Raw genomic sequence first — 12863 nt, forward strand, 5'->3', positions numbered from 1 at the left:
AGACACTCAGATGGGAGAGATTGCGTTTCAGAACCTCAAAGCCTAATGTCAGTTAAAAATACACCTAAGATTTTGTTACTTAGGGTTTTATCCTATTCAGTTTTTAATTTGACCATTTGTGTTAGAATTCATTAATAGTACTCATGTCAGCAAGGGAGGTGGTTGTATTTCTAATTACAAATTCTCAGTATAATCTTCATTCCTTCTCAGGAGATTATTTGGTAGCAATTGAAGAGAAAAACAAAGCTACATTTCTACGTGCTTATGTGAACTGGAGAAATAAAAGGACTGAAAACTCTCGTGTGTGTATCCGAATGATTGGGCATAATGTGGAGGCACCCTTCAGCAAAACCTTCAGAGACCAGATGTACATTATTGAAATGCCGCTTTCAGAGGCCCCCTTGTGCATTTCCTGTTGCCCTGTGAAAGGAGACCTTCTCGTTGGCTGCACAAATAAATTAGTCTTATTTAGTTTGAAGTACCAGATCATTAATGAGGAATTCTCACTATTGGACTTTGAACGTTCTTTAATTATACACATAGATAATATCACTCCTGTTGAGATTTCTTTTTGTGTTGGATATGTTGCTGTCATGTCAGACTTAGAAGTCTTAATCGTAAAACTGGAGTCAGGCCCTAAAAATGGAGAGAGAGTTCACCACCATCCACATAAGACCAACAATCGAATGAGACGGACAGAAGAAGGTAAATAATGAATTTGACTTGCTTTCTTGTTTTAGGAATATAGAAAACCTTCACCTTTGGCAGTCTGAAGGTCTGTGGTATATATGGTGCCCAGCCATGTTATTTATAGATTTAGTTATTCCTATTTCATGGGATTTGGGTTTATGATCTGGCTGTCCATATTTTACTCTGTAGCATGTGAATACATTTATCAGTAGAAGTAATGGAACAACCACTGCTCAATGAGGGGCTTCTAGTCCTAGTCCTCAGAGTTACTAGTTGAATGACCTTGGGTTAATAATACCATCTCTGAGTTTCAATATCTTCATGTGTAAAATGGGGATGATAATACCTACCCTGTTGTACTTTATCAGTTGTGGAGATTAAATGAGCAAGCGCTAAGTCTTTTCACAACCATAGTGCCTTGTAAATGTGTGCATATTATAAATAAATAAAATTACTATATGTCTATTTAATTGGTGAAAGGATGTTGTAAAATCTAATTTTCATTTGAGCAGGCTGTTACATTTTATTTTTTAAGGCATCAGTAATGAAATTTCACAGCTTGAGTCCGATGATTTTGTCATCTGCCAGAAGCCCCTGGAACTTCTTGGTGAAAAAAGTGAACAGTCTGGATTATCTGTTACACTGGAGTCTACGGGATTAGCTGATGAAAAAAGAAAATATTCCCACTTTCAGCACCTGCTCTATAGGTATTATAGTGCTTTTTTTTTTTTTTTTTTAACCAGCATTTTATGTATATATGCCTGCTTAAAGTACATGGAAGTTATATTTTTCCTTTTCTCTGTCCTTTTAAACCCACAGACGTTTTGCTCCTGATATTTCGTCCTATGTCTTGTCTGATGACATCAAGCTACATTCCCTCCAACTGCTGCCCATTTACCAGACTGGTAAGCATGACAGTGCAGGAGTGTGATGGTGCAGCAAGGTGAAAATGCTCTGTCTGGGCTGGAAGTGAAGACCCATGTGGGTAATAGGTTTGGTGGTTTGGTTCTTCCACTGGAGTCTCCTTGTGGCCCTTTAACAAAGTTTTTTTTTTTTTTTTTTTTTTTGAGACTGAATCTCACTCTATTGCCAGTCTGGAGTGCAGTGGTGCGATCTCGGCTCACTGCAACTTCTGCTTCTTGGGTTCAAGTGATTCTCCTGCCTCAGCCTCCCGAGTAGCTGGGACTACAGGTGCCCGCCATCACGCCTGGCTAAATTTTTTTGTATTTTTAGCAGAGACGGGGTTTCACCATGTTGGGCAGGATGGTCTCTATCTCCTGACCTTGTGATCTGCCTGTCTCAGCCTCCCAAAGTGCTAGGATTACAGGCATGAGCCACCGCACCCGACCTTTATTTTATTATTATTTATTATTTTTTTTTCTTGAGACAGAGTTTTGCTCTTCTTCTCCAGGCTGGAGTGCAATGGTATGATCTTGGCTCGCTGCAACCTCTGCCTCCCGGGTTCAAGTGATTCTCCTGCCTCAGCCTCCTGAGTAGCTGGGATTATAGGCATGCCCCACCACGCCCAGCTAATTTTGTATTTTTAGTAGAGATGGGGTTTCTTCATGTTGGTCAGGCTGGTCTCGAACTCCCGACCTCAGGTGATCCACCCACCTCGGCCTCCCAAAGTGCTGGGATTACAGGTGTGAGCCACTGTGCCCGGCCCAAAATCCTTAGCAAATACCTGTGAGCACTAGAAAGGGAAGTCATACCTGCTAGGAGAAGCCATGGAGAAGGTGTGACAGACTGAACTCATTTCCCTTTTTGAAATGGCCTCTAGGCCCAAAAAGGAAATTGGAGACCTGTTAGAGCCGAGGTGTGTCTGGGTTCTAGCTAGGTATTTGGCAAAGCTTCTTATGATTGGCTTGTGAATTAGGTGTAAAAATGTGGACTGAATGGAAAATAATTTAGAGCAGTGGTTTTCAACCCTGCCGCACAATGGGCTTACCTGAATGCTTTTTAAGATACTGATACTCAGGCTCTACATGCAAGATATCAGTTACAGGGCCTGGGCATTAGTATTTTTTAAAAGCTCCCCAAGAGTCTAATGGGTACCATGATTGAGAATCACTAATAGGCCTTGCACTCAGTTCTGGCCTGATTAACATCTTTAGATGTTATCTAGAGAAAGATACAAATATTATTCTGATTAAATGTCTTTCTAACCTTCATTTATTTTTTCTTTCTTTTAGTAAATATTTATTGAGTACCTACTATGTTGAGCATTGTGCTGAATACTAGGGAATTAACAGTGAGTGAAAGTGCTTGCTCTTACAGAGCTAATTGTCTAGTGGGGGAAGATGACATTTGAATAACGGCAGACTCACAGTTGTACCCTGAAATGAGTGATCTGTGGCAAACCTCCCTGTGAGAGCCTATAACAAAAGACCCTGACCTCATCTTGAGGTCAGGGAAGGCTTCCTGAGAAAGAGGATCTGAAGGGCGAATTAGACTCACTTGGGAATAGGGTTGGGTTGGTGCAGTGGAGGGGAAGAGAGCCTTCCAGGCAGAAGCAGCAGCAAAGGCTCTGTGGCAGATGGAGGATCACATTTGAGAAACTGAGAGAAGCAAAACTAAGGGGGCGGCAGTGAGACAGGGCTGGAGACCAGACAGGGCCAATAGCCATATTAGAGGGTCAGCTAAAGATCCAGTGAGCTTCCCATAGCACTTGGAATAAAAACTCCAAATCCATTCCATGGTGTATATGACCTTAATTCTGAGCCCATCTTGTCCCACTCTCACCCTGCTTACTATATTCTTCATCCATAGTGGCCTTTCCCTCTTCCTTAGAGACGCCACGTACACGCTTATCTAAGACCTATTATTTGCTCTTCTTGTGCGTAGAGTGTACTCCTCTTAGCCTTGTGTGACTGGTGCATTTAAGTCATTCGGTTCGCAGCTGAAGTGTAACCTGATCACGGAGGACTTCTCTGACCTCTCAATTTAAAATATCCCTTCTCTACTCACACTGGAGTTTACTTGTTTACTCTCCATCCCAATCCCCTTCACTAGAATGAAGGCTCTGTGAAAGCAGTTACATTGTCTTGAACACTGTTGTATCTCTAGAATCTGGAACAGCAGCACTTAGTAGGTACCTGGTGAATACTGACTGAATAGACGAATGGATGGGTGATATGTGTTTGAGCTGGGCCCTAATGGATGATAGAGATTTTGGTAAGATATTACATAATGGGAACCAACATTATATGAGGTGTAAAATTGTGTGTATTTGGAGATTTGTGAGCAGTTCTCTTTGGCCAGAGCACAGATGTGTATAAAAAAAGAATAGGGAGAAAAAAACTGGACAGTTGGCTTTCAGCCAAATATGGAGAGTACAGAATTGGACTTCTGCTATTAATTGGTGTCCTTCAAGGGTGTCAGTCAGGGTACTTGTTAAACAACTTTGGTTATGAAAAATTACAGCCACATGTAGATAGAAAATAGGGCAGTGAACCCCCATGTACCCATCAAACAGCTTCAACAGTGTTGCTTCATGCTACATTATTTTGTTGCACATCCCAGAGTTCATACCTTTTCATTCATAAATATTTCAACATATGTCTCTAAAAGGATTCTTTTACTTAAACCCAAAATGCTATTTCACATTATAAAAAATTTGTTGCCGGGTGCGGTGGTTCACGCCTGTAATCCCAGCACTTTGGGAGGCTGAGGTGGGTGGATCACAAGGTTGGGAGTTCAAGACCAGCCTGGCCAATATGGTGAACCCCGTCTCTACTAAAAAAAAAAAAAAAAAAAAAATTAGCCAGGCATGGTGGCGGGCACCTGTAGTCCCAGCTACTTGGAAGGCTGAGGCAGGAGAATCATTTGAACCTGGGAGGTGGAGGTTGCAGTGAGCCGAGATTGCGCCACTGCACTCCAGCCTGGGTGACAGAGTGAGACTCCGTCTCAAAAAATAAAAATAAAAAAAATTTTGTTGATACCACCAGATATCCAGTAAGTGTTCACATTTCTCTAATTGACTAAAAAACTATAATTCATTTGTTTGAATCGTATTCCAAATAAAGTTCATACATTGCAATTGATTGCTATGTCTTTTAAGGCTCTTTTAATATCTAGGCTTTCCCTCCTCTCTTTTCTTTGCATCTTATTTAACAAGAAATTAGACTCTTTACTGTAAAATTTCCAACAATCTGAATTTTGCTAATTGAATCCTTACGTGTCATTTAACATGTTTCTCTGTCCACTGTATTTCCATTTGAGTTGGTAGATGGAAATCTATGCTGTTTAGTATGGTAGCCATTAGTCACATGCTGCTGTTAAGCACTTGAAATATGACTAGTCTGAATTGAGATATGGCATAAGTATAAAATACATACTAGATTTTGAAGACTAAGTACGAAAATGTATATAATATTAATTTTTGTGTTTATTGCTTCTTGAAATGATAATATTTTTGATATGTTGGGTTAATACAATATCATTACAATTTTACTTGTTTCTTTTTACTTTTTAAAATGTGATTACTAGAAATCTAGTAATTACAGATGTGGCTCACATATTTCTATCAACATTGCTGGTCTATACTCAGGCTTGCTCAGATTGTTTATTATTCTTATTATTTTGAAACACAAGTAGTGTTGAGCTCTGCCAGTGGACTCTTTTTGTGATGTTAACAACCATTGATGATCATTACTTAGGTCTGTTAATTTAGTAGGGGTTGTGCAATGCTGATATTCTAATTATATTACTCCTTTTTTATTTCTTATCAACATTCTTGTATAAAGAGCAACTTCCCCTTTGCAACTCTTCGGTTACCCGCTGATACAGTTTGCATAGCAAAGTCAATATATGATTATTTCCCCCTTTATTTACTGGTTTCATGGTGTTTTATTTCTTTCATTTTTGCATGCAGGTTCTCTTACGTCTGATGGAAAAAATTTGTCTCAGGAAAAAGAATTGCTGAGTCTCTTTTGCTTTTTCTCCTTACCTCATGTGGGCTATCTCTACATGGTTGTCAAATCTGTTGAATTGATGTCAGTCTACCAGTATCCTGAGAAGTCTCAGCAGGCAGTACTCACGCCACAATTTTTGCACGTCATTACAAGGTACTGTTAGAGGGTCACTTGCTGGCCTGTGAGTCACTTATTTGTTTGTAAATTTTTGAGGTACTGCCTAAATCTGTGAGAATTGTGTGAACTAGCATAGAGTACTATAAATGCATGAGTTACATATCAGTGTAAGTCCGTCTTTTGATGACCCGTACCTGCCTTTTCAATGTCAAAGATTTAGACTCTGGTTTTGTCTTTGTTTTGTTTCCCTGGACTGGATAGGGGTCCCTGTAAGGAAGTATAAGGTTCTTCATAAAGGAAGACTTTCATAGGGAGTTTTAATGAAAAGTCAATGCAGCCAGTCAGGGCGTCTCTTTAAGTTTCTTTTTAGATTTCCTAATTTTTTTTTCTCACTGCTACCATATTTTTCTAGTATAAATTGAGTTATTTATAGTAGTTTAGAACTGTGAAGGGGCCAGAGAGATGATCTTATTCTCTCCCTGATTGGCACAGATAGGGAAGTAGTTACAGAGAGGTTAGAATTGGCCAAAGTCATGTGCTAATTGGTGGCGGATGTGTTGAGTTGCCTTCCCCTATTATGCTGGCATGTAAACTGGGTTCACAAGCAGTAGCTTGATTTCATTTCCTTTTAATCTCAGCAGCATATGATGGTTTTGGTTCTGTTTCCTGTTTTTTGAGCTTAGATTATGTTCAGGGCACTTCCTTGTGCCCTCTGACCATGCAACTGTGAATAAGATACACCAACCACTTTCTAAAGCAGCAATAGAAGAGAAGGTTAGAGAGACATACAAGAGTCACAGACACTAGGAGATTTGCGAAAAATCTCCTAAGACCTCATGAAAGTGCCATTGACATTGGGAGGGGGGAAATTACTTCTGGCTAAGTTGTATGGGGAAGTTGTGGATAGCTGATTGTGTTTGAAGTGAAGCATGAAAGCTAGCTAGAATTTTGGTAGATGAAGATTGAAAGAGATGTGCGTTATAGATTGAAGGAAGACTATAAACAAAAACTGTATCAAGTTTTTAGGAACATCCAAAAATTAATTGCACAGGACAGAGATCCCCCCACCACTGAGTGGTAGTATCACAATCTCTGGCAGATGCTGGAGATTCCAAACTGCATAGAACCAATCTGGACATTCTGATATCCACTCTTAGTGGTTGTACTCCTTTCTCCACCTGATTTCTGGCTTAAGGAGAAATGCTGCCAACGGCAGTGTGTTTCTTAAGTGAACAACGTGGAGGTAGCTACTCTTTCCAATGTCCAAAGTGTTGTGTAGTGATGTTCTTTAAATATGAAGACGCTGAAAAGTAGACAGGTGGTGAAAAGAGTGCTTGAAAGAGAGCTCAAGGATTTGAAAATTAAACTAAGGACTTTTTTTTAAAGTTTTAACCAGAGAAAGTAATATGATCAGAACATTGCTTTAGGAAAATTAATGGTGGCTGTTGTGGAAGATGGATTGAACATAGATAAATAAGCTATTGGAATAGTTCAGGCAAGGATATTAAGGGGTGGTATTCAGGCAGGGTAGTGTTAATGAAAGGAGAAGGGAGGATGGATGGGAGAGGCTTCAGTGGGAAAGTTAAAAGACTTGTCTGATGGGATAATGGGAATGTAGGAGGACTGGTTGTCATCTGTTGTTGTTATCTAGGTCAACCCTCAAATACTGACATTAAAAACAGTTAATTAACTTAGAAATTGCTACACAATGATGTATATTTCTGTTCCATTATATGACGGGACAGAAATTGATATTTTTATTCCTTCCTTCTCCCTCCCTTTTTAAAAAAACTAGAAAGTGGGAGAAGTAAAAACGAACTCTTTAAAATAAAAAAATAAAGGACTAAAGCAAACCTAACAGTAATATTAAATTTTAAAAAATGTCCTCCTAGAAAAAGGCATTCTGATATTTTTGGTTAGGAGACTTAGCACAGTTTAAGAGGTAGTCAGGCCTCTCTCCATCTGCTGGTGCTTCCACTTCAGCCTCAGCCATCTCTGTCTATCTCTGCAACATTCTAGGAAATGACCTCTGGAGTCCTGACAATAACTAGGACAGTAGCACTACCACTTACAAATCTGGAGTAGAGTTAGCAACCTTGGGAAGTAAACTGAGAGAGAGGGAAGCAAAAAAGCACCTGCAGTGGGACCAGAAGGACAGATGAGAATAGCTATGACCACAAAAACAAATGACCTTTAGATTCTAGAGATAAAAAGGCAGGGTTTCAGCTGGGCGTGGTGGCTCAAGCCTGTAATCCCAGCATTTTGGGAGGCCGAGACAGGCGGATCATGAGGTCAGGAGATTGAGACCACCCTGGCTAACACGGTGAAACCCCGTCTCTACTAAAAATACAAAAAAAAAAAAAATTAGCTGGGCGTGGTGGTGGGCACCTGTAGTCTCAGCTACTCGGGAGGCTGAGGCAGGAGAATGGCATGAACCCGGGAGGTGGAGCTTGCAGTGAGCCAAGATCGTGCCACTGCACTCCAGCCTGGGCGACAGAGTGAGACTCTGTCTCAAAAAAAAAAGGCAGGGTCAAGAGACCTGGGATCTAAGTGGTTCTACTCTCCAGAGAGGCGGTGGACCAGTCATGAACCTTTCATGCCCCAATCTTTAAAACAAGCTGCTGGACTAGGTAATTCTGAAGATGCCTTCAGATGGTCTCTCATTTTCAATTCGACCACTGGATTTGAGTTTGCACAGTCTGTGTTGTCCAGCATAATCCAGGATGGATTTCATCATGAGGTGGGTGAGGAAGAACAACAGTTAAGAAATGGGTTTTAATCTTGGTTTTGATAGACACCCATCTGTACCTTGGGCAGGTACTGGGGGCATCATTTGTCTGTAAAATGAAGATACTGACCCAGATCCATGGTTCCTAACTAGGGATGCACATCAGAGTCACATACGGAGTTTTGTAGAAATATACACGTCTAGATTCAGCCCCTAGAGATTGTGATTCACGAGGGGTGTTATGGGGACCAGTTGTATATTTTTAAAAACACACCACAGGGATTCTGAGGCATTCTTCTTATTGAGAAGAAGTTTAACTTGGCAATAGTTGACAAATACTTGACTGCCACCCCTGCCATTGCCCTGTTTGCCTGTGAAACCCTCCCTGCTGTGGGTATGTTGGTTCTTGGCCTCACTTTGCTCAGCAGCCTGTGTCTTCCTCCTCAGTAACAACCTGCAGTGTTTCACTGTGCGGTGCAGTGCAGCGGCAGCTCGTGAGGAGGACCCGTACATGGACACCACCCTGAAGGTAAGAACTGGCTTATGAAGACAGTGAAACCTTAAGATCACAAAGGAGCACATGAATACTCGTAGATTTGCTCTCAGACCTAAGCTAGGTAAGAACGAAAGAGCTTAAGGTTGTCTAATGTATTGAATTAGAACTTTTGGATATAAAATAGTGAGGATTTTGTGATTCATGGCTTAGTTGACAGTTTTTAAGATTGCTTTGCGAACATTTCACTCCAAATTGATTTAGTGCCTAGTTTTTAAAGTTTGGTAAAGAATATAAAAAGTGAACTGAGACCAGTTCACAACTATAGTATGCTACAATTTTATTTTTTATTTTTTTAATTTTAACTTTTAATTTTTTCGAGGCAGGGTCTTGCTCTGTCACCCAGGCTGGAGGGCAGTGGCACAATCATAGCTCACTGCAGCCTCGAACTCCCGGACTCAAGTGATCCTGCCACCTCAGCCCCTCAAGTAGCTGGGACTACAGGTGTGCACCACCATGCCCTGCTAATTTTTTTTGTATTATTATTATTATTATTATTATTATTATTATTATTATTGCAGAGATGGGTTTTGCCATGTCGCCCAGGCTGGTCTCGAACTTCTGGGCCCAAGTGATCTGCCTGCCTCAGACTCCCAAAATGGTGGGATTACAGGCATGAACCACCATGCCTGGCCCAATTGTATTTTATTAAATGGAAATATTGGTGGCAGTTTTACAGAGCTGTTAATAAAACAGTCCAGAAATCAATATACTTAAGAGCACAAAATTGAATACAATGCATTAAAATGATTTATTTATACTATTAGCTATGCCTGTAATTCTGTATTTTATAAGCCTTTGATAACCTTCTGTACTTAATCTAAGAGTTAATGGTTATGGTAGATCAATAATCTCATTTTTAGTGAGAAGTAAAGTGCTTGGTTTCTAAAAAAAAAAAAAAAACGCCTCTTGACCACAGAATAAATGTAGGCATTATTATGTTGAGATTCGGTGTTTTCTGACTTTGAATTTCTGTTCTCAGAAATACACTGATCATTTACATTATATTGATCTATGTTATTTTACTTCTGAAGTATAAGCTATTTGAATTGGATATTTGTTAGGAATATACATGCTGCAAGAAGCTCCCAAATTATCATGCTCTGTGTTTCAAAAATTGGTTTATATCTGTCTGGAAACTGGAATACGTTTTTCCAGAAAAATAAGCCTTCAGTAATGATGGTTATCTTAATGAGCCAGCCCCGACTTAGAGCCTAATGTGTCTGAGATACACTTTCACAGTCACTGTCACCCAAACTGTGTCGTATGATAGTGTTTTATGGAAAGCATGGTCTCTGAGTTCCTAGTGACCCTTTTTAATGGCCTGCCTGTGGTTTTTCTGTTGCTGACCAGGCTTACTGCCTGCTGTCAGCCTCTTGGGAAACCAGAACCACAGATTTCCTGTGCCTTTGTTTGTATAAGATACACACATGGCCTTTTTGAGAGATTATTTTAAAATCAGTATTATTTTCTTTGTAAAAATAGAAAAGTAACAGATTAAAAAAATAAAACTTCCATTCTTTGTCCTCTTCTTTCCCCTCCTTGCGTTTTCAAACCTCAGAAAGACATAGGCTTATATAGGGGTGATGGTGTAATTTAAAGTACCTAATAGATTGAAGTAGGATCAATGTACATTTGGAAAAAAAAAATTCCATGTATTTTCAGAGTCTTATAAAAGCAGAATGAAGGAACAAGGAAGAGACAAAGGGGAGGGATAAGGAGAGGTGGGCATCTGGTGGAGGTGTGCTGCCCTTGAGGCCAGTGGAGGTAGGAGGCGGAAGGCATAATCACAGCTCATGGTTCCTCCTTTCCTGCGACTCCACCAGTTCTGAAGCCCTAGGTGCCAGTTAAACAAGCACACTTGTAGCCCACCTGCTGACTCAGGCTTTGGAGCTGTGATGTCTGAAAAAAGTTTCACAACCTCAAGAGTCTGGTTGAAAGTGCTTGTGGTCTGTCTCCTTTTCCTCTGAGATTCTGACTCCTCAGCACTAACCAAGCCACCTTAACCATTTTTACATGGAGGTAACAATGAAGATGACCTCAGAATCAAAACAGCATGCATGGACAAGAAGGCAGGGTCCTGGCAGCATCATTTTGTGAGCTCCCAGAATAGAGCTCTTCCATTAGTTTTCTTATTCATTCTACTTGAATTAATAGTCCTTTACAAGAGCAAAAGCCTGGCTCCTCTAGTTTATCTGACATGTCCCAGCCTGTCAGCCATTCCAGGCACTATTCATACCTAACAGACTAACAGTCAGGGGCCATTGGAACATACAAGCATTTCTTTCACACACACATCCGCAAAGAAACCATTTTATGTACTCTACAAGCAGTAGAATGTCCTTTCATAGTATCTGGTTTTGCCTTAAAACCCCATTTGGGCGTACCCCCAACCATCCTGCTAGTAGTGGGGGTTTCCTTGGGTGGCAGAGTACCAGCTTCCTCTCCTGGAGGTATCTGTGGAGCCACTCTGTGGGGCACACACACAAGTTCCTGCAGCTGTGGGACCCTCTCCGCATTTATTCAATCAATCAATAACTGAGTTTGTTGGCTGAGTAGCTCTATAGAATACACTATTGGTTACATAGGTTTAAATAACCTCCTCTGTTAAGAATAGGAATTTGGGTTGGTTTTTTGTTTGTTTGTTTGTTTGTTTTTTAGTGGTGGTGGGTATGGGATGGTGGCAGCAGAAGAGATTTTATCAAATAAACTGACTGATTTTTGAAGATTGAAGTGCATGTACCTTTATTTCTTGCTTAAATGTGTGATTTTCCTTTACTAGGCTTGCCCACCTGTTAGTATGGATGTCTGTGCTTTAAGAATACAGCTTTTCATAGGCTTGAAAGCCATCTGTCACTTTAAAAACCACATCATACTTTTGACTAAAGCAGAACCTGAGGCCATTCCAGAGAGAAGACAGTCACCCAAGAGGCTTCTGTAAGCATCCGCTTGCCCCAGGCATTCCTGCCAGTTTCTGGAATGAGTTGTAACTGGTATATTTTGTGTTTATCTTTTTTCAAATCATAACTTAGAATGATCAAATGGCTTTTTTATGGTGGTCTTTTTCCAGAGAAAGAAAAGAAGTTTCTAACAATCTCTGTAATACACTTTATAACTGACCTGGGAACTTTTAGGAGAAAATGGATTATAAAATAGTTTCAGTAAAAATCAAAGGTGTTTTAGATTAGTTAAAGGACATGCTTTTCTGTGTAATTAATGGGAAAGACTGAGCCTATAATGCTAATTGAAACTACAGGACTTTTTACTGTCTTTCTTCTTTGACCCTTTCAGTAGTTACATTTTTATCTAAAATTATTTTCTGATATTATGAAAGAAATTAATAATGTATGTCTTACCTTAAAGCACATTTATGATCTATAGATATGTGCTGATCTATCTGAAAATAAAGTTGTACTTTGATAACATTCATCTCTTGTTATCTGTTAGGTTTCTGCTTTCCCATTGTTTAGAATAGAATGCTTAATTCCAGACTAGTTATGCTTCTATTTGATGTTTTCCTACTTAGTGGTAGAGAATGCAATCTAATTTCTCTAAGGAAAATTTAATCAAGAAAGAAATCTCTTCAGGGAGTGAAGCATATAGTGTATTTCATATCAAACATAGGTTATTTTTAACATAGATTTTTACTTTTTCAAATTGTTAGTGGCTGCACTTTGTTGCATCAACAGGAATCAGAGGTTGACTTTGGTAACTGATCACTTTGACTGTACACAGAGTGGTCTGGAGCTGACTGATCCTAAAAGCTTTCTGGCGAGAGGAAAAGCAGTTTGTAGTCTTGCACATTTGACATTCTAATAGTATAATTTTTTAAATGATCTTTTAAAGATTCTAATTCATTTGA

At 39.8% G+C, this 12863-nt stretch overlaps 1 protein-coding gene across 6 annotated transcripts in view; it reads left to right on the top strand.

Moving 5' to 3' along the window:
- Positions 1-12863, top strand: part of HPS3 (HPS3 biogenesis of lysosomal organelles complex 2 subunit 1) — a 41658-nt gene that overhangs the window by 10362 nt on the left and 18433 nt on the right. For 5 of the 6 annotated variants that reach the window (XR_008501539.2, XR_008501536.2, XR_008501538.2 and 2 more), the window contains exons 2-7: positions 211-705; positions 1226-1397; positions 1510-1595; positions 5564-5756; positions 8896-8977; positions 11784-11938. Coding sequence is in view for 2 of the 6 variants with exons in the window: in XM_054481111.2 (XP_054337086.1) it covers positions 211-705; positions 1226-1397; positions 1510-1595; positions 5564-5756; positions 8896-8977; positions 11784-11938 (1183 nt within the window). In the remaining 4 variants the exon portion in view is untranslated. The remainder of the gene's footprint in view (positions 1-210; positions 706-1225; positions 1398-1509; positions 1596-5563; positions 5757-8895; positions 8978-11783; positions 11939-12863) is intronic. The other variant, XM_063662332.1, reaches the window with a different exon arrangement.

The sequence above is a fragment of the Pongo pygmaeus genome, chromosome 2, assembly GCF_028885625.2.
Source record: "Pongo pygmaeus isolate AG05252 chromosome 2, NHGRI_mPonPyg2-v2.0_pri, whole genome shotgun sequence".
Lineage (NCBI taxonomy): Eukaryota > Metazoa > Chordata > Mammalia > Primates > Hominidae > Pongo > Pongo pygmaeus.